Consider the following 25919-nt stretch of genomic DNA (forward strand, 5'->3'; position numbering starts at 1 on the left):
GCTTAATTAGGTTAAAACTATGTTCTTTTTATAATTTGACCTATTTTTAATCGGGAGGACAAATATAGAATTTAAGCTCATTTTTATTAAATAAATGTGAAATTTGATTTAATTATTTCCAAACACTTGCTATTGAAATAAAGTTGACCTAATGAGTCTCACTCTAAATAAAGGTAAAATTGAACGAATATATGGTTAACGACAGACTCGAAACAACCAAAAAGCTTGGTGTTTTGTTACTATAGATATTGAGGCGTTTTTCAGTGCAAAATGGCCGCTACCATATAATAACTCCAGAGTTCCAATAGGACAAGATCCCGGTCACTAACGGGAACCGCACTACAGCATCTGTTTTCCTTTCCCGGCAATGTCCGACGACGTCGACGGCGAAGCCTTCCGGACCTTTCGTTCCCTTATCGAGAGCGCCGACCGGAAGTTCGCACGAGTCCGCGACCTGCCTCCGTACGGTCGCGGCCCCCTCTACATCGTCTACTACCGCAAAGTCTTCAAGACCTACACTCGTCTCTGGAGGTTCCAGCAGGAGCATCGCCGGGAGCTCGTTGCCGCCGGCCTTAGGCGGTGGGAGATTGGCGAGATCGCCTCGCGAATCGGCCAGCTCTACTATGGTCAGTACCAGCGAACCAGTGAGGCGAGGTTCCTCCTCGAGTCTTACATCTTCTACGAGGCTATACTCAGTCGCAGGTACTTCGAGCCACCGTTGGCCACGGGGGCGGATCTAGGGCTGAGGTTCAAGGAGCTGAGGTTCCACGCGAGGTTCCTACTTGTGGCGATGCTGCTTAATAGGAAGGATGTGGTTATGACTTTGGCTGAGAGGTTTAGGGCTTTGGTTGAGAACAGCAAATCAGTTTTCCGGGTAATTTGGATTTAGTACCTGCTACTTTGTGATTTTACTGTTGTTTCTATTGCTTTCATTTATTCTGGTTTTGGTTCGGGGTAAGCCCATCGCGTTTTGCGAGTGGATTTCGCTGTTTAGGCGTGTTGGAAGAATCTTCGCGAGCTTTTCCCTTAATCTTATTGAGTAGTGACTTAATATTATGTTGTAGTTGTTGCCATTTTCGACCTTCGAGCCTGGTGTATTAGTTGGCTGACATGAAAATAGTTGTATGATTATGACTGGATGCCAAAATTGTCGCGAAATAATGGGAACTTCTGATTATTTATTGATGTTAATAGCTCCGCATTTCTGTTCTAGTAGGAATAGGGAAATTGCCATCCTCCGCCCCCTAATTGCCTCTCTTTACTGAACATCCATGTATGCAAAGGGATTCTGCTCTCGTAGTCTAACTTCTTTGTACTTTTTATAGTAATCGGATTAATTAACTTCAGCAGGCTTCTGAAAGAGTTTGTTTTTGAGAGTTCGAATTTTCGAACAATTTGCTGAATACATGGGGATTGGGGACTGGTGTTATGCCGAAATAATTCATAGCTTAAATTTCCCCAACTTCTCTATCCGCACACCCCAAAGTTCCGCTTGCAACTTCTCGTCACTAGTTTGTATTGTAAAGACCTAAAACCTTCTATGTCCGGGAAAAAAAAAGTAGCTTGACGCTATTAAAAAAAAAAAAAAAACAGATTGACACTATTTTAGGCATTAAAGAACTTCAAAATCTTTATACTACTTAATATTAGAGAAGAAACGGTTTGCTGTAGAGTTCATCGAAGAGAGGCATCACACTGACGCTAATAGAATATTTCTCTTGGAATTAGGTAGCTATACTTGCATCGTACTCGAAAGAATTGTTAGCGTACGTTATACGTCTCATATGACGTGTCACTCTATTTACTGCTTTGCCATCTATAAAACTATTTATAACCTCTTGTATTCTGTTTATAATGCAATACAATACAATACATACATCCAAACATGCTGTCTTTCACGAGCATATCTTTCCTTCTAAAAATTCTATCTCTACACCTACACCTCCTCCACCGTCAAACTACAATCCCACCTCCCCTCTCTTGCTAATTCCAACTTCACTTGCTCCAAGTTCCACTAAATTGAATCCATCCTCATCTAAGCTCATCCTTCATAACCCGGCTCCTTCGTCCAGCAACTCTACCAGTTCTCCCGCACACACGTCCAACAATAATCCCACCCCTTCTACAACTTCACATACTTCTCCGCAGCTTCTACCTCTTCGTTCAAATCATCCTAAGCAAACAAGAATGAAATCCGGTATTTCCAATCCCAAATAGATCTTCACTCTTGTCAGCTCTACTCCCTCCCCATCCACACCGACCACGTACTCCCAAGCGGCAAAATTTGAACACTGGCGTGCCGCCATGTCAGAATAATTTCATGCTTTTCAAAAACAAGGGACTTGGTCGCTTGTGCCTGCTCCACCAAACAAATCGATCCTAGGCTGTAAATGAACTTTTAAAACCAAAGTTCTTCCTAGCGGTCAAGTGGAACGCTACAAAGCTAGCCTCATTGCTCAAGGCTACAATAAAAAATTCGGTGTAAATTACACTGAAATGATAGGAAATACTTGAGTTCGCAAGTAACCCTAAGGGAATACTTGAGTTCGCAAACAAACCTATCACTAATTGGAGAAAAACAATGAGAATTAAGCAAAATCTGGGTGAAATCAGCCCCAAAACGATAGATTGCAATAAGAGAAACAAAACAAAATCAACACGAAAGCAAGATACAAGTGATCCTCAATTTGAGAGGAGGATAGTCTCTCCCAAATCTCTAGACAAGAGAGTCTAGAGCCCAAACACCAAGAAACCATAATTTTCAATCAATCAAAAACATAATCATCCCTAATCCCTCTCCCCCTTCTTAATACAAAAGTTTTCCTAATATGTTTTCCCTCCCAAGCCCTAGCCGCCCCCTCCTTTCAAATTTCTCCTTGTTTGGAATAGTGGGGCCAGCCCCTTTTTGCGGAAATCAGAGAGGAGGCGGATGAATTTCGCCTCCTGTAAACCATAGGAGCCGGCCCCCCTTGGGCTGGCTGGAACGATTCACTATGAACCGGTCTAACATGAAACTTTCAGCCTGATTGCAAAAATGCCCATTATTCGCATCCTTCTCAGTCTTGCTATTCATCGAAAATGACCTATGCTTCAACTAGACGTCTCCAACGCCTTTCTCCACGGTGATTTTCTGGATGATATATACATGCGCCAACCTTCAGGATTTGTAGATCATAATCTTCCAAATCCATTCTGCAAATTATAGAAATCCCTATACGGGCTAAAACATACACCTCGCCAATGGTTCCAGAAGCTAACCAGTTTTTTATAATCCTAAAAATTACAGAAATCCCTATACGGGCTCTGACCCCTCACTTCTTATATTTCATCGCAATCATATTCATATTTATTTCCTAATTTATGTTGATGACATTCTTGTCACAGGGAATGACTACACCGCAATCTAGTCACTTCTCAAGCAACTTCACTCTCAATTTGCACTCAAGCAGCTCGACCAGATATCACTCTTCATCGGGATACAAGTTCTCCAAATCCCCTCAGGCTTCTTCCTAACTCAACAACATTATGCGACCAAACTACTTTAGTATACTGGATTCAAGGACTACAAGTCGGCACCCACACCAATCACTCCAAAATCAAACCTCAAACCCGCCAAAAACCAATTATTCCAAGATCCTACACTTTATCAGAAACTTGCTGGGTTACTTCAATATCTCTCAATTGCTCGACCGGACATCGCCTTTGCTACCAACCTAATCTGTCAGCACATGAAACAACCTACCATGCAAGACTTTCAATCTCTCACTACATCAAAGGCACCCTGTCTTTTGGTCTACTTATAAGTAGGAGATGCTCACCGGGGACCTACAACTCCGTACCTACACCGACTGGGCATCAGACTCAATAGTCTAGAAGTCCATATCTGATTTTTGCACATTCTTGGGTCCAAACATCATTTCTTGGTTAGTCAAGAAGCAAGTAACAGTTGCAAAATCATCTACAGAAGCCGAATACAGATCGCTCTCCGCCGCCACCTCAGATGTCATCTGGCTTTGCCGACTAGTGGCCGAACTTCATATACCACAAACATCTCCAACAATTAGGCTTTGTTTGTTTGAGCGTTTTTTTGCCTTTTCTGTTTTTGGAAACGGAGGAATTTTTTTTTGTGTTGTTTGGTTCGTCAAATTACATTCTCAATAACTCTTTTTTTTTTTTTTCATTTTTCTGCAGTTTTGAGAAAGCTTTTTATATATGCTTCTCTGTTACAAAATTCCATTTTCTGAACTAATGTTTTTTAAAACAGTCTTTTACAAAAGCGCAAATAAAAACAAAAGAAGCCTTATACACTGTGACAACATCTCGACCATCACACTTGCTAAGAACCCTGTCTTTCACGCAAGAACTAAACACATCGAAATTGACTACCACTTCATCCGTCAACATCTCAGCTCCAGCGACATCATACTCACTCACATCTCCTCAAAGGATCAGATCGCAGACATTTTAACTAAAGCTTTCTCTCCCGTTCGCTTTAATGACCTTCGTCGCAAATTAACCATTCGACCATCGAATGATTAATTTGAGGGAGGCTGTTAGCGAACGTTATACGTCTCATATGACGTGTCACTCTATTTAATGCTTTGCCATCCGTACATCTATTTATAATCTCTTGTATTCTGTTTACAATACAATACAACACATACAATTCCTTTATCTGTTCTGTGTCTTCTTCGCCTTCTCCAAGCCTGCAGCTGCCTTTCGCTGCAATCTTTCAAGAATCACATTTCCAACTTGTATACACAATTTAAAAAATGATTGTAAATTTTCTTGAAACAAAATCTTTTCATTACATGCTTCGCAATATCAGTTTATAGAATATTCATATGGCCATAGGGTTGCTCATATTAAATCCATATCCTGATGGAACTTCGAAGCTAATGAAAACTTCAAATTCAATGTCAAACCTGTGCTAAAAACTTAGGAATATTGAGTTTACAGAATTTCTGAAAAAGTAAATTAATGGATATCCAACTAAGGCGTATAAAACAAGCTTGGGCAACCAAAAAAAATTAAAACATCTTTTAAGGGAGTCACAAAAATGGTAATCCATAAGCATCCATGCCGTACCAATTCCCCCGACCAATTGCAAGGTATGGTCTTGAATAAAATTGCTGTAATTGCACTAAAGCTAAAACTCACTAATATGTCCAAGAATTTATTACTCTTATGTTAAAAACTTAAAATTAAAATCCAAAAAACAAACATACACATAAGCCATCTGAAACCACTGCCCAAGAAGAAATTATAATGTTAAAGTTCAAACCGAAATAGCCAAATATTACATTGAAGAACCGTATTTTATGCATCAACAAAGCATTACTTAATCCACCAATTCACATAGTGATGTAGAACAAAAAAGACGGCTCTTCCAGATCAGCAATTTCACGTTCCAAACCTTCTTAGCAAGAGGTGTCAAGTGCTTGATCTGTGGAACAACAACTAGGAGAAGTCTGGACAGCAACGGATTGAATTTTGGGGCTGGCCAGTTAGTGTGGAGCTGCAGAAAAACTGTTGGACAGCAGTTTAGCAGCTTTCAGAATTCTGGACAGCAACTCTACAGGGCGTAAACAGCTGCTAGAGTCCCGTCTGGATACAACTTAAATCAGAGCCGTCGACGACGCCTCCTGTGATAGATGCGCCAGATTTTCGTGCCGATGTCCGCATCACATAGGATTTCCCTCAACAACTCTTAAATACGAGGGATCCAAAATAAGTATTTTCTTATTTGATAGAAGATCGATTGCACCAATGACTATTTGAGTTTTATGGCAAGCACAAGTGCACAACTTCTAATTTGAGCCATCCAAACTATAAGTCAACTTAGATAATTTTATAAAAGAGGACACATTATGTTCTTCTAAGCACATGATACCTAAAATTGAAATGACTGTAAAAAAAAAAAAGTCACTAAATAAATTTGCTTAGATCAATTTTGATTTGTGTTTTTGCTGAGCATAAACACAGAGCTCTATCACATGTCTTAACTTCTACATATCTTTAATTCCTTTCTTTGTTACTAAGCATCAATAAATTCTCACAAGACTTTGATCATATGTTCTTTCAAGATTAATTAAATCTATATGAAGGTCCTTTCCCTTCTCTCTTAAGTCTTAACTTTTGCAATAACAGCTCAACACAAAAATCACTTTCTTAGTGGATCTTCTTCGCATGAAACCAAATTGATTCTTTAAAGATGATATACTTTTCTTAAGCCCATGTTATACTAATCGCTCACATAAATTCATGGTATGACTCATAATTTGGACTCATATATACTTACCATAATCTTGAACATCACTTTTTTTGTATCAAAGTACTTGTTCTCTAATTATTTGGGATCCTCTTTGATGCGGTTTCTTAGGGACTAAGGTTTTTCCAATAAAAGCTTTTATCCCTTTTGATGAAAATGAGAAAATGCATAGTTTATATCAAATGATAATATAATGATCACCATAATATAAATTTTGGATCAATGAAATCCAAATGTCAACAAAACAACTTACACTGCTATTAAAAAAAAATAGATTGTTATAAATTGGAACAAAATCAATCATACTCATAAACTAATTTCAAAATATATTGACGAAAAAGGAACAAGTATATAATTCACCAAATAAGAGATCCAAGCCTTACACTAGTACTGATAGAAGACTTATCCTAAAAATTATCAATCAAACTTGCATCACACTTGAAGAACTTACATCCAACTATCCAACAAACATAGATTTGAGAGAGAAAGTAGAAATTTCTTTAATTAGTCAAATCTAATATATATATCTCAATTATAGTGATCAATATTCACAAATTTGATTAGTGCTTCATCGACTTTATTTGGGTAATCTCATGGACTTCGTCACAATTAATGACCGTTGAGAGTAGTTGAATATGCACGAAAGTGTTATGGCTGCAGGCCAAGGGAGGCTAGACCAGTCGCTTCAGTAGGCGGTGGAGGGGGCGGATCCTGAAACCAAATCCAGAGAGATTTCGGTCTCTCTTGTGGGGCCCAACAAAGCAATAAATCATTATGTTAGGAGAGTAACTAAGGGCATAATTAAGGAGGGAAAGATCTCCTATTTGAATTCAAATTGGAGAAGGAAATTAATAAGAAAAGAAGGCTGATTTGAGGGCTGATTTGAAGGGGATTAATTAGGAGATGTTTCCTGATTAAAAAGTACAGATTTGGGGGCTGAATTGGAGGAGATTAATTAGGAGATATTTCTTAATTAAAGAGTGCATATTTGGGGGCTGAATTGGAGGAGATTAATTATGAGATATTTCTTAATTGAAGATGACTGATTTGAGAGGGAATTGAGAGAGGGTTGTTTTAGAATTTGTTGTTTTATTATTTGTTTTAAGTAGTAGGATTTATGTTATGCTTGTATGTAGAATTTGATTTGAGATTGTTGTAGTATTCTTTTTGTTGGGGATCCTGGTGGCGTCTAGGGTTTGGGAGAGAAGGTCCTCCTCTCGAAAGAGGATCATTGTATCTTGCTTTGTTCGTATTTGATTTTCTATCAGCAAAAATATGTTTTTTGTGTTGAATCTTTTGGTGTTTCTATTTCTGATACCAAGGCGCATCAGAAAGTTATGCACAAGAGCAATGACTATAGATTGGACATATTGCACAAAGTGACAACATGAATTATAGAAGGTGATGGGGACAGATCGTTGAAGGTTTATCAGAGGCATGGCCGCCAATCTACGGCCACGATCGAGTCATTGTACTTTTGATTTATGTTATGTATTGTTTTATTTATGTGTCGTTGTATTTGTTTTAATTTTATTGTTATTTTATTTTTCGTTGTACCCTTCTAGTAAAAGGATGTCGTATGTAAGCCCCGAGGGCATTTTCGTATTTTATTTCTTGAGTCTCATGTACTAGGCTATTTATAGCCCCTTGTTTTATTTTTCAAGTAATGAATGATTCATTAAAATTTTTTCCTTGCATGAGTTTTTGTGAGAGCTTGAGAGTTTGATTGGAGAGAAATTCCTAGGAGAGGGAGATCGGATCACCCACCAACCTTGGAGACGGCCGGGTTCATGATTTTCTTCTTTATCTTTATCCTTTTCCTTTCCACCACCACTAACGGACATCATTACATCTAAACCATCTCCATATCCAAGCCATTGTCTCTTCCCAACCGAGCTCCACAAATTTTCCCCCACTAGTCGCCGGCCACCTTACCCGAACCCCCCCTCTACCCGCTGGCTTCCCACCTAACCCGTGCTCCCCCCTCCTCCCCTCCAAGCCTCATTTCCTAATTTAGATTGAGTCGAATTTAGATAGATTTGAAATTCAAATTCAATTGATTTGAAATTCAAAATCTTTCCTAATTTATCAAATCTATTTTAGGAAAGTTCTTAAATTAAATCTCTTTGAATTTCAAATTCAAATTGGATTTATCTAATCACTTTCCTAATTCCTTAAAGCCTTAATTAAGTAACCCAAATCATCTCTCCAATCTCCTCCCTCATCATGATGCAGCTGGCCCCCCTCTCTCCCTATCCCATTAATTCTCTTTTAATTATTTCCTAAACCCAATTCCTCACTTAGGAAATAATTTCAAATTCCCAAACCCTCTTTGGCCAAAATTTTCAAAGCCCTCATACCTCCTTATTTCTTTCCAAAATCTAACATTGATTTTGGAAATAAATCCCTAGCCTCCCTCCTTGCCGCCGCCCCTTCCCCCTCCCTTTTCGTTTTGAATTTATTTCAAATTATAATCCCCTTTATAAAATCTGAAATTATTTTCAGATTTTATTTCTTGTCTCTCTCAAGATCAAAGCAAAACCCTTTGAGCTCTCCTTCCTTGGCCGGCCTCTTCTCTACGTCCCGTTGACGAGAAACTTCATTCTTTTCAACAATAGTCAAGAGTGTTAGCAATCGTTGGGAGGACTTTTGTCATCAAGAATCCATGCATGGCCGATCCAGAAACTGAATACGGCCTAACCTACGACGAACACGGGTTTGTGTGTATCTTACATTCAACCTTCTTTGACTTCAACCCGAGGATCGATCACTCCGTGGAGGATTACATTGAACGAATCTTGGATACGTTGGTGGAAGCTATTGAAGAACAGTTAGAGATCGTCGAGTTGACGATCGCCACCGATCCTTGACGAAGGTTTTTCCTACTCTTCCTCTTCGTGTCTTTCATTGGCCTAATCTTTCTTGCGAGTTGATTGTAGTCACGAAGGATGCCTCCATCTGCTTTTGCTAAAGCTTTGTAAACGTATGGATTTTAGTGTACTTCTTTGTTTACTAATTCTTATTGTTAGATTAGTGATTTTTATTGAAACTACTATTCCAACATGATATTGTTTTCTAATTTATTTTAAAAGTTTCAAATCTCTAGTTATGTGACTTAGCCTAAGCGGGTGTGACCCCTCTCTCGTTTTATTTCGTCGTTTTTAAATGCTTGTTGTTTTCTTCATTATTCTTTAATCAGAAGTTGTGCAAGATCTTACAAAATCATCGCATTCATACGTAGTTCTACATCAGAAGGATTGTGTATGGGGGAGTTCTGTATCACTCTTAGTTTTCAAATTCTATTGAAAAAATATATTAATCAAACCACTAGGGTCTATGTTTTGCTACACTTTAAGAGATGCATTTTTTTCCTTGATAATTTTTAGTAGCTCCTTCCTCCTTCCCATCAACTCTCTTTAATTAGTATTGTACTCACAGATGCTTTTAATGTATTGTTCATGGTGAACCTTTTTTAATTCTTGTTGGCTTGTTGCACTTGGCGTCTAGATGCATTTTTGTACTTTCTCTTTTATATTGTCATTAGATTATGCTATCACAACAAAGTGCATCCCTACTAAAATTCATCCTATGCTTAGTTAGACTTCATCTCAAACCCCGCCACCCACACCCACCCCAACTTAAAAGGAAACAAGATTGATAATTTAACTAATAGCTAACTATTGCAAGAATATTACGCTCTTATGTTGTATTATTTTTCTTTTCTTTTACCTTATCAGAGTGTTAATAGATACATTTATTAGCCATGCAATTGTAAAAAATCGAACTGATAATGAGCATAATTTGAATAATTCGTAAGTGAAGCTTATATAACTTCGAAGCAGGAAACCATGAAATTCCTCTCTATACTTATTGTTCTCTGTCTCAAAAAGCATTTCGTTGGTCCAAATAATGGTTCAAATATTTTCTCACCTAGTGGATGGTGAAATAGTCTCTCTTAAAATTATTTATGCTCAAATGTTCATCTCAAAATTATGTTTTGGTGCACAGGAGACTAGTTTTAAAGAATGGAAGCAAGTGCTGCAAGAAATTTTCAGGTTTTTGAAAGCTGATACATCGTTTACAAATACAAGGCCTCTGAGATACAGTTTATTGTTTGATGCCCATCCTTCTTCGCTTCCATATATTGCACGCTTACACAAACGAAGAGTGTTAAAGCTTCAAGATGCTTTGCTAACAAGCTATCGGAGAACTGAGGTTTGAAAATTTTCCCTGTATTTAGTTGAAGGAAAGACTTGCCATTTAAGTATCCAGTTTTAAGTATTGCAAGTTCCAAAGCATTCTGAGATGGTGGACATTGTTTTTATCATTCAGAATATATGAAATAAAAAGAGATGTAATGATGATACAGAAAACAATTTGTCACTGAAGATTTATTCTGCTTTTAAGTTGGCAAAATGATGAAATCTTGCAGATCAAAATCACAGAGCTTACTCTTGACGCTTACAGAATGATCCAGTGTTTGGAGTGGGAGCCCAGCGGTTCATTCTACCAAGTGGCTACTACAGAATCAAGCGATAATGGGGCTTGTAGTGATCAAAGTGGTGCATCTGGGTTGATTGATATCAACCTGTTTGCAGATATGACGGATCCATCTTTACCCCCGAATCCTCGCAAAGCTGTTATTTATCATCCTTCAGTCTCTCATTTGATGACGGTGAGTGTGGTTTCAAGCTGCTCACCATTGAACTTTCTGGATAAGAAAATGGTTGCTTTGTGGTGTTGATTTTGTTACAATCATCTATATGGCACCAACGTTTTCTGTGGAATACATTATGATGTATGTCGGTGCTTGGGAATTAGTGCTTGTCTACTTGGGTCTTCATTGTTTATAATCGAAAATCTGAAAAAAAAAAAAACAAGCATGATACCTTTTTCTTGATTATATCTTCTCCGAGTTGGATAAATTAAACAATAGAGTGATTTTTCCAGGTAGTTTCAACAATCTGCGAAGAACTCTCTTCCGACAGCATTTTGTTAATATATGTCTCTGCATCAGGTTGTTCATCATACACCTCTTATTGCTTATATATTTCTCTTCTAATCACTATTCTTATGTGATCCTTGATTTACAACTCTTTATACTATTTCAGGAAAAGTAGATCAGATCATTCCTTCTGAAAAGGATTCCTCGCAATTAAAGCCCATTTCTCAAGATTCCTACAAGAATGGTAGTTCTTTCCGTCAAGCTCCCGGTCATTCCTGGTTAAATTCAAGTGATTACCCTGGAAGTTTATGTCTCGGTTCAAGAGGAAGTGGAGGTATAAGCCTGTAGTTCGCTGCATAAAATAGATTATACCTTAGGAAGCTCTCATTCCCTTAACAATTGATGCATTTCCTTTTGGTGTTTTTAACTACTATAAGACAAAATGCGTTATGAATTCTATGTTCAATTGAGGCTATTGAACAATACTATTTATTTCTATTTTCAGGGGTAAACAACCTATTCCCAGAAGATTTGATACCTTTTACGCGGAAGCCCCTTTTCATTATTATTGATAGTGAAAATAGCCATTCATTCAAGGCAGGTTTGTCAAAACTTATGCAATTATTGTCCAGGACATTTGTGTCATGATAAGATTGTTGATTTTTTCCCATTTTTGTCCAACATAGTCATTTCTTTGTGGGTAGCTTTACACTAAGATCTCTTTTGATTGCTTGAAACTAGCAAACATGCTTTAAAAAACAATAAATTACTTGATTCCATCATTACAGTGATGTAAGTAAAAATAAATATAGATTTTCATTTCTACAAACACCAGTTTCAGAACTCAATGCAATGATTTTATTTCACACAAAAATCATCTGAAAATGAAGTCATCCTTTTTGTTAACATGTTATCAATGTACAAGAAATCAAACAAGCTCAAACTGTAAAGCAGGTGTTAGATGTGATGATGCACCAGAGTCAAACACCCGGTCAGAGGTAGAGGTGGGAGATTTCTAGGAAAGCATGGCGTGCGGGGGCCAGGAAGTAGTGGGCGCGTATTTGAAGTTGCATATATGCCAACAGTTTAATGCGGAGTGACCAATTTTCCCGCAGATCTGACATGTTGGGCGGTCAAAGGTGATGTTCACTGGTTGAAAAGACAAAGCAGGGTTGGAGGGCACCCAAGCAGGCTGATTTTAGCCTCTGGCAGAGTGCGAGAAATTCCGTCCGTGAGCAGTGGTTGTCCGATTAGTGTAGAGGGTAGTGGCTTTTTGATTTAGAGAAGAATCTTTTTGCTGTTCAGTTTGAAGGTTAACTTCTTCGCTGCATAATGAGGAGTAAAGAGTATCAAGATCTATGGGACTGCGAAATGTGCGATTGGCTGCTTTGAAAGAGTTGTAGGTGGAAGGAAGGCTATTCAATATATAAATAATGATGTCTTCAGAGTCAATCTAGGATCCGGACCCAACGATATTGTCAACAAGAGTTTTAATTTGAGCAAGGTATTGTTGCATTGAAGAATTACACATTAGAATGTGATGGAGCTCATTTTTGAGCTGAATCACATGAGAGCGATTGGAAGGTTGTAACCGCCGTTCAAGAATCATCCATACTTCTTGAGCGGTGGATGGTAGAGAAGTGTTGTAGAAGCTGAAGATGCCATATGGCATAGGTTTTAGAGGAGAGTTGGGTGGGAACCAGGTTCTTGAGGTTTGAGATCAGGAATTTGAGGGTAGCCGGGATGATGAAGTTTGAAAGGGAATCGGAGAGGTTGGAGGCGAGTGGGAGGGAGGCCGCCGAGTGTTGATCCGCCATACGCAACTCTGATATCATGAAAGACCTGCTGGCTAAACTAACATGATGAAGAAGAGAGGCAAGAACTAATACAGATATGAAGAAGAAGAAATATTATTGATTCTAAAATGTTTGTACAGAGTAGTATAAATAGGCCTGCAATGCTTTATGGTGCCGAATGTTGGCCATTAAAAGAGAAGCATAATACTAAGTTAAGTCTGACAGAGATGAGGATGCTCACGTGGATGAGTGGCTTTACCCTTAGAGATAGGATACGAAATAAGCTTATATGTGAAAAGTTTGGAGTAGCTCTAGCAGAAGATAAGATTAGAGAGAGTCGCCTTAGATGGTTTGATCACATAAAACGGCGGCCTTCCGATAATCCGGTTAGGAAAGTAGAGGTATTAGATTTGACTTATGTTAAGAAAGGTCGAGACATACCTAAAAAGACTTGGTTAGAAAATATTAGAAATGATCTTTCTTTATTAGATTTAAACGAGAATTTGACTTTTAATAGGACACAATGGAGAAAAAAGGATTCATGTAGCCGACCCCACGTAGTGGGATAAAGGCTTGATGTTGTTGTTGTAGAGTAGTATAAATTGCCAGCATGTATTCAAGGAACATAACAGAAAATGCCACATCGACATGCTGATGTGGAGGAGTGCTAACAGTAAGTGACTAAATACAGGAAAAGGGCAGGGCTACAACACACGATGTACAATAAGGGTATGATGGGATGCGACATGGGGTACTTGGGCAGAGGTGAGACCGTCTTATTTGCAGAAGGTTGCAAACAAGTGAACATGTGCGATAGTGAGTGGATAGGCATGAACAATCAACGAAGTTTAGAGGTGCACATAGGTGTTTACGTATGTGACGTGGTGGGCAGAGTTATAACATGCAAAAGGATTGGGAGGTAGGAGATTAGGGCTTTTGCTGTTGACAAGATTAACAGGATGGCGGCTATGGTTCTTTTGGCCAAATATCATGTTGACAGGAAATAAATTTTGGTGTTATATAGACTTGTAAAAGGGTTTATAAATAGGGTTATGGGAAAACGAAATAAATAAACAAATAATTGAGAATTATTCCTTAGTTATGAGGATCTCTCTAATATAATCTTTTTTTTTTCTCTCTAATATAATCTCATTTCATTATTAGTTGACCTATATCTAATAAACCAATACATTAACAATTACTGCATTTGTTAACATAGTTGTTATTGAAAACGCAACGACAAAGTAGTGTTTAAGAATCATTATTGTTTGGTTCCTATATATGAAAACTTTTTGTTAGGTTGAATGCAATGTGTCCCTGCTTCCAACTGCTAAAAAAAGTTAACGAATTTAGGAAATACACTTTAATTTGATTTTTTACTCGTACTCTTCAAGGTCAAGCTATTGTTTTGTAAAGCGTGCTATTGTTTTGTAAAGCGTAATTGCTTTTCCATAGTGATGCACTGCTTGGTATCTACTTTAGTCCTTTGTATTTCATTTTTATTTTGGGAAATTTACATACATACCACTATATACCTCTCATTTTACATATCTAACACCTAATTTATTAATATTACACTAATACCACTCAAAACCCTATTAAACATAATTTCTACCAGTCCGTCTCCACCCATGCTCACGACGTCTCCTTCCCGCCGAAAGGATATCTGCTTCGCGCATAGTGCCCGATGCGTTTTGTCTCAGACTTCCTCCTTCCCGCAAAAATCCCCCATTGCTGGTGCTTCTCAGGACGTGCCTTCCTCGCGTTTTGTCTCAGACTCGCATAGTGCCCGACGTTTGTAGCTCGGATTTCCTTCACAGATATTTCGTAAGTGTTGAAAAAATATTGGAGAAGTTTTTTCTCTGGATACATTTGAAACAATCAGTGAAGAAAAAATATTGAGAAGTGATTATGATCTGTATTGGGAAGTGTTGAAAAAATATTTGAGAAGTGTTGAAAAAATATTGAGAAGTGTTGAAAAAATATTTGAGAAGTTTTTTCCCCCATTGCTCTATTGCTTTTACATTTTTTTCTATCACAGTCATTGGTTGTTATCTCCCTCTAATCGAAACAAAAATTCCATTCTTTACCTTGGATTGTGAAGATAGCGCTATCCCCCTCCTCCTTTGCAGATCAGAATCTAAGTCCGGAGGTGGAACATGGTCGAATTGGGAGAAATTGAAAGGGTGCTCTATCATTAATCGGAACTCGTCTTCGAATCCTAATATATACAGTAAACTAAGGCTTGTAATTATGATCGTTGATGATAGAATAAAAATAGGACCTTTTTTGGTATCCTCTGGAGATTAATCACTTCCTCTTTCTCTTAGCCAGAAGATTCTTCTATCTCTCTACCCTTGCCTCCCTCCGTTCGTGACTTTCAACTCTTTTTCTCAATAATTTCTTTCTCTTATATGATTCTTCTTTTATATTGAATGCTTCCCTTCTAAAAAATTAAGTTATCAAAAGTCCAATATGATCTTCCTTCTACTCCTTACTCATCATCACAAAGTTTAGTAGTTTTTTTGTGAATTCCCTGCTAATGATTCTATGCAAAATCCTTTATTTACTGTGCAAGTCCTTTGTTTACTCTCAAAGCATGATCTTGTGCTAAGCAAATATTCCGACAGTAATATATACATTTCTTAATTGGGTAATATACCAAGAGAGTAACTTGTTGAGCATCCACTGAGATATTTATTTTATTTCTTGTGCATTTGCGGTTATGTATATCCATTTCTTTCTAGATTTATCATGTAGCATTTCTTTATTTCCAGACCACCTTATTCAATTTTGTCTTTAATATTTTTGGTCTATTGCATTTTCAGAAAATTCATGGTTCTGAAAGGGGGGAAGCAGCTGCCTTACTTCTTTCACCAAGGAGGCCTTCGTCAGTATCTAATGTTGATGTTGAAGCTGCTGGAAGTCAGTTTACATACTTTTTAACTGCTCCACTGCTGGCTTTTATCCAATTAGTGGGGCTTAAGTCAGACATTGATGTTGTAAGTTGATTGGCAGCTTTGCTTTCCATTTTGAAGGTTTAAAATGCCTCATTTGATATGTACATAGGATTGTTCAGGATGTATGTAGCAGTGCAGAGTCCATACTTTCCTCCGCCATAGCTGAGTGGGAAGTAATTCTCTGCACGTCAGAAAGTCTGGATCAGGTTTGGGCTCAAGTTCTGCCAGATCCTTTTCTTAGGCGGCTGATCCTTAGGTACATAAATGCATAATGTTTCAACAAATCGATGTTCTTTTCTCTAGTTACATAATAATTAAAGTTTAAATTATTTAAACCTTGATTGTAATATAACGAAAAAGTTCATATAAATAGATTGAAAGCTATGATTTTAAGTAATGATGAAACCCGTAGAAGATAATTTTGTGAAATTCTAAATTTTCTTTTCACCATCTTCTTTGTAACTGCCTGAAGATAAAATAAAAAGTGAATTAGTTTTGTTAACTCCCTTGAAGTAAAGAAACTTTTGATGCTGTGCTTGGGGGTGGTGGCTGATGGTTAAAGCGGTGTTTGTGGGCTGTTTCTTTTGGGTGAGGATGGAAGGTACTGTAGCGTGCAACTGTAGCAATTTTCTTGTGGCGATATTGTGATGGTTCCTTGGATATTAATGTAGCGTGTTTTTGAATGGGATGACTATGGAAATTTAGGTAGATGGGAAGAAGGGGGTGCTAGGAGGAGATGTCGGCCTGTGTAGAACCATGGTTTCACTCAAAGCCATGCTTAAGGCGATACAGGGAGCATGATTGAGCTATTTGGTGGAGCTGTAGAGCCTAGAGGGGATTCAAGATTTTGAGCGGAGCAAGGTTCCTGGGTGTCAAGCTTGTGCAGCGTTTTCTGTGGTTTTTCAGTAGCTGAGCGTGCACGCCATCACCTAGAGGCAGGGATTATCAGACCTAGTGTGAGCCCTTTTTTCAGCCCAGTTCTACTCGTGAAAAAGGACGATAGTTGGAGATTTTGTGTGGATTACAGAGCTCTAAACAAGAAAACTATGCTGGATAAGTTTTCTATCCCCATGATTAATAGGCTGTTGGATGAGCTTTTTGGGGTGGTCATCTTCTTAAAGATTGACTTGAAATCAGGGTACTTCAAATCAGAATGAAGCTGGAGGATGTACACAAGATAGCCTTCAGGACTCATGAGGTTGACTATGAGTTTTTTGTGATGCATTTTAGCCTTACCAACGCCCCAACCATCTTTCAGTCCCTCATGAGTTAGGTTTTTCAACCCTACCTACGAAAGTTCATCGTGGTATTCTTTGACCATCCTAATATACAGTCTTACAGAGGCAGAGCATGTAGGTCACCTGAGAACTGTACTTGGGATGTTGAGAAAGCACCAGCTGTATGCCAACTTGAAGAAATGTTCGGTTGTGTAGCCACAAGTAGAGTACCTGGGAAATGTGGTGAGCAAAGCAGGGGTAGCAGCAGACCAATACAAGTTTGATGCTATGCTGGAGTGATCTTTAGCTAAGAACCTGAGGGAGCTGAGAGGGTTCTAAGGTTTCATCGGGTACTACCAGAAGTTTGTGTGAGGGTATGACATGATAGCATGGCCATTAACTGAGCAGTTGAAGAAGGATAACTTCATTTGGGGGGAGACAATGACACAGACTTTCGAGTAGTTGAAAAAAAGCCATGATCAGCGTACTAATGTTAGCACCTTTTACTTCAGCTGGCCATTTGTGGTGGAGATAGATGCAGGGAAGAATAATAAATTGTCTCCACAATACTTTGGGCCTTATGAGATTTTGAAATGTATTAAAGCAATGGTTATCGATTGAGGTTACCACCTTCAGCAGCATTGCTCCCCTTTCATGTCTCACAGCTGAGGAAGGTGATAGGAGATCACACACCTTCTTCACTACCCCGACTTTGACAGAAGATATGAAGGTCTTTATAACACCTAGGAGTAGGTGTATGCGAGAAGAAACGGGGGCACATGAAGTGTTAATCAAGTGGAAGGATTTGTCGGAGCACGATGTTACATGAGAGCCATACGAGACGATCAGGAAATAGTTCCCATCTTTCCACCTTCAGGATAAGGTGCGTTTGTGAGGGGTGAGTATTTTTATGTCCAGCAGGAGGGGCGGAAGCCTTCTGCCCGGTTCTGCCCGATTCAGAGGATCTGAACCTAGCAGGAAACCAGGAGGTGGGGTTCGGCCCACCTTGTGGTGCCCATAAAAGATTTAATTCCATATGTAAGGAGGAAAAATAGGGAGAGAGATAATCAGGAAAGTTTTAATTAAAATTCTGGAGAAATTAATTAGGGAAAGAGATCCAAATTGAATTCAAATTGGGGAGGGAATCAAGTAAGGAAAGAGGCTAATTTTAGAGGGAATTAGGGGTAGCCTATTTAGGGCTAACTTGTTGTATTTTTAGGGGTATGTGCGATTTGTATTTTATGTAGTTCATTTCTTTGAGGGCTTCCTAGCAACATCTAGGCTGTTTGGGAGAGCTAATCTACCTCTCTAATTGTAGATCACCTCTATCTTGTTTCGTATTGAAGTGATAATACAAAATCGGCCATTGTTTCTAGTATTCATGCAGTTTTCTATTGCTTCTTTCGCCGTTTTTTCTTCCGAGGCATATCACATTCGATTAACAAAAATCTTCAAAATAGCATCAACCTTTTTCCTACATGAGTGCGAAGTTTCAGCTAGGAAGAAGAGCAATCAGGAGCACCATATGAGAGGGGAGTTAACACAAGAAGGTTGAAAGCTTGCTTTTCCACAATTACAGAATCACAAACTCATGTTGATCATCTTTTCGGGAAACCTCAGCATGCAAATGCACAACTTGTGCAATTTTTTCTTCTACATATGCAAGATTTGTTTCAATCTATTAAGTTCTTCTAGAACTTGTGGATCTTGTGAAAGAGCTCTGTGTCAATCATCCTCTAGCTCAGATTCATTAACAATAACAAGCACGAAAAGTAGAGAGAACATCTTCCTCATCAAGAAGTAGCTCGTCGTGAAAGTGATTTCAGAAATAATTCAAATTCCTTGGCTCCAGGCTTAGCAAAAAAAAAGGTGAGATAATGTCGGAAGTTCAAAAGAATGAACTTGTCTAGATGAATGTGGATCATAATCATTGATTCTTGTAGACTACCTAGACCATATAGGTAGAACAATGTAGTCACAAAATGCATCATATTTTGTTGAATGATGAGGAGGAACATATTGCCATAGGCATCATTGTATTTATGGAGTAGTATTAAGGAGAAGTAGAGTAGGCCGTGTGGATAGAAAACTGGGATGGGAAAAATCGATGGCCAAATGGTTTAGGCTTGGTTAGGAAGATGAGTTGGGTTGGGTTTATTTTAAGTAGAACTGGGTGGTCAGAGTTGATTTTTGTTTTGGATTGGGTTAGTTAAGGGGTGTTTGGTTGATTAGAGATGGGAGATGCATGGTGCGGCAATTAAGAATGTTCATATTATGTGGAGCTTAGGTTTTAGGTAAGAATTAAGATTTAGGGAATAAATAAGAAGTTGAGAATGTGAATGAATAATCAATGAACAAGGAATGCATTTCCTTAGAATTTGAGAGGTATGAGGAAGGGATTGTTCCAAGCAACTTTTAGGGTGGAAGTGTATATGTTTGGAGTTTGGTGTATGGATCTGCACTTGTTTAGTGGTGTGCCGTGTTATTTGGCAGAGCCGAGCAAGAAGGCTTAATGGTTGCATGTTTGACATAATCATGTTGATCCATCTCAAAGCTAGTTCTAGTTGATTCAATCATCATTAAGCTAATTGTTGATTTATTTGAGTTATTTGGTTAGAAAGTGATGTGGGCTACATTATCTTATCCTACACCACCAGCCTAACTTACCACATCCTTCAACGAATACCGGCCTGCTCCACTACTCTTTTACTTTTTGTTACTGTTTTATTGCCTTCTTTGCCAACTAGTGGCAGGAGGAACGTTTCTAGTATTTCCCTTTCTTTTACAGCAATTACTAGTTATATTAGGCAGCCGGCTGAAGGTAGGAAGCAGAAGATAATATAATACAAAGTTACTTTTACTCCTCCTGGCTTTCCCCGTTCTTTCTTCTTCTTCTTCTTCCTTTCTTTCCTCCTCTGCTTCTTCTTCTTTTTCTGCACTATCTTGCTCTATTTCTCTCTAATTGTTCTCTGCAGGTTTCGGTTCCACACCAGAAAGGAGTTAATCATGCTTATATTCAAATCATTAAAGATATGTATGCATGAGTTATTACTTGTGTTCAAACACAAGGTGGTTTGACCAAGTATTTACCTATTTCAGTTGGATTACATCAAGGATCAACCTTAAGCCCATATCTTTTTGCTTTAGTCATGGATGTTCTCACTAGACATTTGCAAGAGGATGTACCTTGGTGTATGTTTTTTGCTGATGATATTATTCTTGTTGATAATACTATAGAGGGAGTTGAAGGTAAACTTGAATTATGGAGGTCAACCTTAAAGGTTTTCGCTTGAGTAGATCTAAAACTGAATATATTGAGTGTAATTTTAGTAGTAATAGACCTAGTGAGGGGATTGTGACTTTGGTCGATCAAGACATTAATAAGAGTACATGTTTTAGATATCTTGGATCTATTGTTCAGAGTGATGGTGAAATAGACGGGGATATTATCAATAGAGTTCAAGTTGAATGGTTGAAATGGAGGATTGCATTGGGCTTGTTGTGTGATAGAAAAGTCCTCCTCAAAGTTAAGGGAAAATTCTATAAGATGGTGGTGAGACCTGCAATGCTTTATGGTGCCAAATGTTGGCCATTAAAAGAGAAACATAATACTAAGTTAAGTGTTGCAAAAATGAGGATACTCAGGTGGATGAGTGGCTTTACCCTTAGAGATATGATATGAAATGAGCAAATACATGAAAAGGTTGGAGTAGCTCTAGTGGAAGATAAGATTAGAGAGAGTCGCCTTAGCTGGTTTGGTCTCTTAAAACAGCGGCATTTCGATGACCCGGTTAGGAAAGTAGAGGTATTAGATATGACTTATGTTAAGAAAGGTTGAGGTAGACCTAAAAAGACTTGGTTAGAAAATATTAGAAATGATATTTTTTTATTAGATTTAAATGAAAATTTGACTTTTAACAAGACACAATGGAGAAAAATGATTCATGCAGCCGACCCCACGTAGTGGGCCAAAGACTTGATATTGTTGTTGTATTTAGTTACTCATCAGCTAAATATATAGTGGTACATGCTGCTAGTTGGATCCTAAGTGAATGACCCTGCAAGCCTGTCCAACGGAACCGAGTTGACCTTGCTAGGATGATTTTCATCTCTTTTAATGAAATGTGTATGAACTTGATTCATTCTTAGTGGGTGTGTGAATCAATTACCCATACCTACTAGTAGTTAACTACAAGATAGTTAGGGACTTCAAAGGGTGCACAAATGATTATAATCTCATTAAAAAAAAATTCATATTATAACAAATTCCATGAAATTCAATTATGCTTTCAACTTATAAAGAAAATATATTAGGAAGGGTAAAATGAAATTGAAGGGGAGGAAGTTAATCAAAAAACAAGTCTCATGTTAGTACAAGGAGATGATTTGTTTTAAAATTCCATGTCTTACACTGATTAAAAAATTTAATAATGAAAAGATGAGGATTGCACATCAAAAGTAAAATTTTATTCAGCTTAGGCTATTTTTTGAGATTAATTAGATTTACCACCCTTGTACACAATCAATATATTAGACTGGTCTAGCCAGTCCATATGGGACTGGCTTGCGGGCAATAGAGGCGGAGAAGTTCCGCCTCCTGCATATGTCGATCAAACCGCATAGTCCAAAAGAGCATATTAGGAAGGTTTTAGGAGAAGTTTAGGAGGGAAAATTTGAATGTAGGGACAATTTAGAGATTTTCTTTTGGATTGCATGTATTAAATAGTTTGTTTTCCTAGGGTTAGAGTATCTTGAATTCGGCTGAAATTTGAGATCTCTCTTAGGTTTTGGGCTCTAGCGGCGCCTAGAGAATTGGGAGAGATAGATCCTCCTCTTGAATAGAGGATCAATTGTATCTTGGTATTTTCCGTTTCCATTTCTTCAAATAATACACATTATCTACTGTTTTTCTAGTTTTGTGTGGATTTTTGTGAAGAATTCTCGATGTTTTTTAAATATTGATATGAATTACGTGAGATCTACAAGTGCTTCCTATCACAATATCAAATATACTCTTTCTATATTTGTTTTGAAGTTATGCTGTCCTCCCATTCCTAAAGTTCTTGATTAATAATTCAATATCTAACGAGGGAAACAATTGTAATTTTTTAAAATGGGTTGAGTTAATATGTAATATAATATTTAACAAATTGGAAGTCAAATTTAGCAAATGAGAGGTATGTGCATTGTTAACTATCTACTATAGAGGTAAGTGTAATTAATACATATTTTTACATGCTTTAGGTACCTATTTGCAAATACCAAATAGAATCATTGAAAAACGAAAGCAGCAGCTAGTAAAAGGAGAAACCTTAGTGCTGCCCTCCAATTCAGCCACAGAGCCCATTCTGCTAGAATACCGAGAACCAGTCGTAAAGAACAACTTCGATGTAATGCTAAGGAAGGAACCTCTGAAATTAGCCCCAATTAACTGCTACTCTATGTTGCACCAACACTCCACTTAAAGAGGGTATGCAGTGTCGAACACGTGTCGGACACGGACACACATCGGACACGGCATAGACACGTGTCCAACACGGCATTGGAGTGTCGCAATTTAAAAAATTAAAATTAAAATCGGACACGCGTGTCCGGTTATTAAATGAGGTATCGCTAGGTACATGCTCGGCATCGCTAGGTACATGCTCGGTACCGCTCAGTACATGCTCGATACCGCTTGGTACATGCTCGATACTGCTAGGTACATGCTCGGTACCGCTCAGTACTGCTAGGTACATGCTTGGTACTGCTAGTTATATGCTCTATACCACTCGGTATCTTCCCATACAAACAACTTACGAACTTTAAAAACAAGCAGAACTTCAAAATTACTCTTAAAATAAAATTTTGTTAGAGAATAAAAACAATCATAACTACAGGTCGAACTCCGTCAGGGGGCAGCGTCCCCTTGGACCCCCGGCAGATCGGCATATTGTTGTATTCATGTTGTCTTATTATTGGGATATTTTGATTTCACTTCATATCAATTTAATTTGATGTATTCATATGTATGATTGGTTTGTTAGCAAAATGAGCTCTGCTGCTGGCGGGAGTGGATTAGGTGAAGGTTCAAAAGAGCCATCTGTCCACGCCGTGTCCGTGTCCGTGTCCTATATTTTTAAAAAGTATTATATATTATATTAAAAAATTATTATGAAGTGTCCACGCCGCACCCGTATCCTATATTTTGAATATCATCAGCAAAAAGCATACACCAAGGTACATCCTCTTGCAAATGTCTAGTGAGAACATCCATGAATTCATTTTACAAAGCTATGAAAAACATTTGAAGGAGTGAATGTGTCATTCAAATGCAATTATTGTGGTGACACCTACAAATGATCTTATTTTAGGGTTAAGGCACATATACTTAAAACTTTTGGCCATGGAATAAAAATGTGTCATAAGATTATTATGTCGCAGTTGATTGCTTGTCATTTTTACTATAATGTCACCTTAATTTCTATATATTATATTAAAAAATTATTATGCAGTGTCCACGCCGCACCCGTGTCCTATATTTTTAAAAATTGTTGTCCCGTGTCCGTGTCGTGTCGTGTCGTGTCCCGTGTCGCCGTGTCCGTGTCGGTGCATCATAGTTGCTACTGTAAACAACTGTCAAGGAAGTAACAGAGCAAAAGAGCTCCAGCGAGAAAACCCTGTCGGGAGAAATAACATTCATCTTAGTAATATACAACAACAATAACATCAATATTTTGTCTCACTACGGAGGGTCGGCTGCATAAATCCTTTTTTTCAATTGTGTCCTGTTAAAAGTCAATTTCTCATTTAAATTTAATAAAGAAAGATCATTTCTAATATTTTCTAACAAAGTCTTTTTAGGTCTACCATTCATCTTAGTAATATGAAAATGAATAATATCTGTATGTGGTTAAATGAAAATAGCCTATGCCTTTCATTTTTATCGTTGAATGTTTGTTAAAACTATGAAAATGTGAAATTTGGTTTGATGTAGTTTTAATATTGATTTCCAACTCCATAAAATTTTTTAAAACTCTTTCAAAAATTATTATTTCATTTTCACATTTAAAAAAAAATAAGTGAAATGAAATCATCATTTTCTATTTAGAATAAATCATATAAGCCCTAAATTATCATATTTAGGCTTCATTTAGGACGACTTTTTTATTGCTTTGTAAAACAGTTTTTTAGTATAAAAATTAAATGTTTTGTACTAAAAATTGTTTTAAGAAGTAACAAAAAAGCCATCCCAAACGAAGCCTTAATGTGAAATGTGAAGTTGCAACAGAATCTCCTACTTGATTTTGTCAGCCTTTGCGAGTTGCATATGAATGCCATGCTCTATATTTAGAATAAACCAAATGAACTCGTAGTTCATTTATACTGGATTCATTTAAAAGTATCATAGCTTAAACCAATAAAAAAAAAATCTTACTATGTGCGCTTTCATATCTAATGTTTGCTTCTGATTAGGTTTATATTCTGCCGGGCTGCACTTGCTCTCCTCTGCACACTTAGGAAGGACAATGAGCGTTTACCTGTTTGCCTGCCGAGCCTCCCGGAGCCCGTCTCTCCCGATTCGCCATCAATTCAATGGCACATTTTGAAGCTAGCAGAGACTCTTGGGGTTGTCAGCCATTTTGAATTTTCAGAGGCCCTCAACGACTCAGCTCACAGATGATGATTAGTATTAAAGATACTCCCCACCTGTTGATAGATAGCATCATGTGAGATCACGGACTTAGGCTTCGTTTGGGACGGTTTTCTTATTGCTTCTCAAATCAGTTTTTTAGTACAAAAAAAGTGCTTTAAAAAGCAATAAAAAAGCCGTCCCAAACAAAGCCTTATCTATTTGTTCATTATTTATGATTCACATGTGCTGCTGCTGGTTGAGATGAAAGAAACCAACTGCTGTCATGTCATGAAGCCGGCTATGAGAATGGATAATTCTTCTACATCGCTCAACATGGCCTCTTCCTAAAGAAGCTTGTTTCAGATATGGAGGTCTTTACACACCAAAAATTGTGCCAGATTACCTGAAATAAATTATATTAGGATGAACTAAAAAATCATCAATGTCAAAATAAATTTGACAGTTTTTAAGCTCATCCTGATACAATTTATATAAGAGTATTCTGATGCAATTGTTTTTCCGCTCTCAAATGTAGCATTGTTGTTGTGTAATTATGTTGCAGGTGTTAAGATAGGAATTTGGTAATTTCTTTGTGCCATTATTGATTTGCTGAGTGTTGTAAAATTCCTCAATACTATGTAATCAGAGAAGTTAAAAAAAAAAAGTATTAGAAAGTTTCAAGTTCTTTTCTCTCAATCCTTATTAATTCCTTCACAGATTTTTTATTTTTCTTTTTATTTTTCTCTTTTAACAAAGTGATGATTTTATGTAACACCCATTAATAGATTTTTCCTCAGGCTTGAAGTGAAAAAGGGCATCGCTTTTCCTTACAAAATTTTTGTGTATCCCATTGATGACAAACCATCAACATAGCAAATATCTGATTGCTGGATTTCAAGCATTCGAATCTTCTTTTGTGTAATTGCTAGAACTCGATGTCAAGCATTTTCGGATTGATGTTGAGTTATCAATCCTTCTTTTATAAAAGTTTTCTTTTGGCTTGTATCTGCTACACCTATCATGTCGTATGGAGACTAATCAGAATGCACCATTATATTATTCCTTCGCTTGGTACCGTGGCTTGGTATTGCTCAATATCACTTGGTCTTGTTACC

General features: G+C 37.7%; 1 protein-coding gene across 2 annotated transcripts; it reads left to right on the plus strand.

Moving 5' to 3' along the window:
• Positions 1 to 236: 236 nt before the first annotated feature.
• On the plus strand, positions 237 to 25500 carry LOC110115758 (protein SCAI homolog). 2 transcript variants are annotated; one of them, XM_020849115.2, is made up of 9 exons: positions 241 to 874; positions 10280 to 10486; positions 10704 to 10946; positions 11222 to 11288; positions 11383 to 11550; positions 11722 to 11813; positions 15841 to 16014; positions 16092 to 16228; positions 24645 to 25500. In XM_020849115.2, exons 1-9 carry the CDS (start codon positions 368 to 370, stop codon positions 24850 to 24852), a joined length of 1803 nt encoding a protein of 600 aa, XP_020704774.1. In that variant the 5' UTR covers positions 241 to 367; the 3' UTR covers positions 24853 to 25500. The 2 variants fall into 2 exon arrangements, with proteins under 2 accessions (XP_020704777.1, XP_020704774.1); XM_020849118.2 differs by lacking the exon at positions 24645 to 25500 and having other exon boundaries at positions 237 to 874; positions 16082 to 16228.
• Positions 25501 to 25919: the final 419 nt, after the last annotated feature.

Source organism: Dendrobium catenatum, unplaced genomic scaffold (assembly GCF_001605985.2).
Source record: "Dendrobium catenatum unplaced genomic scaffold, ASM160598v2 fragScaff_scaffold_262, whole genome shotgun sequence".
In the NCBI taxonomy this organism is placed as follows: domain Eukaryota; kingdom Viridiplantae; phylum Streptophyta; class Magnoliopsida; order Asparagales; family Orchidaceae; genus Dendrobium; species Dendrobium catenatum.

Bases quoted from the DNA above. Each gene is read 5' to 3' on its own strand.
- LOC110115758 (XM_020849115.2), top strand. From the start codon at position 368: ATGTCCGACGACGTCGACGGCGAAGCCTTCCGGACCTTTCGTTCCCTT. The intron at 11,814-15,840 runs GCAGGTTTGTCA...TTGCATTTTCAG, and splicing joins AAAATAGCCATTCATTCAAG to AAAATTCATGGTTCTGAAAG. The intron at 16,229-24,644 runs GTACATAAATGC...GCTTCTGATTAG, and splicing joins CTTAGGCGGCTGATCCTTAG to GTTTATATTCTGCCGGGCTG.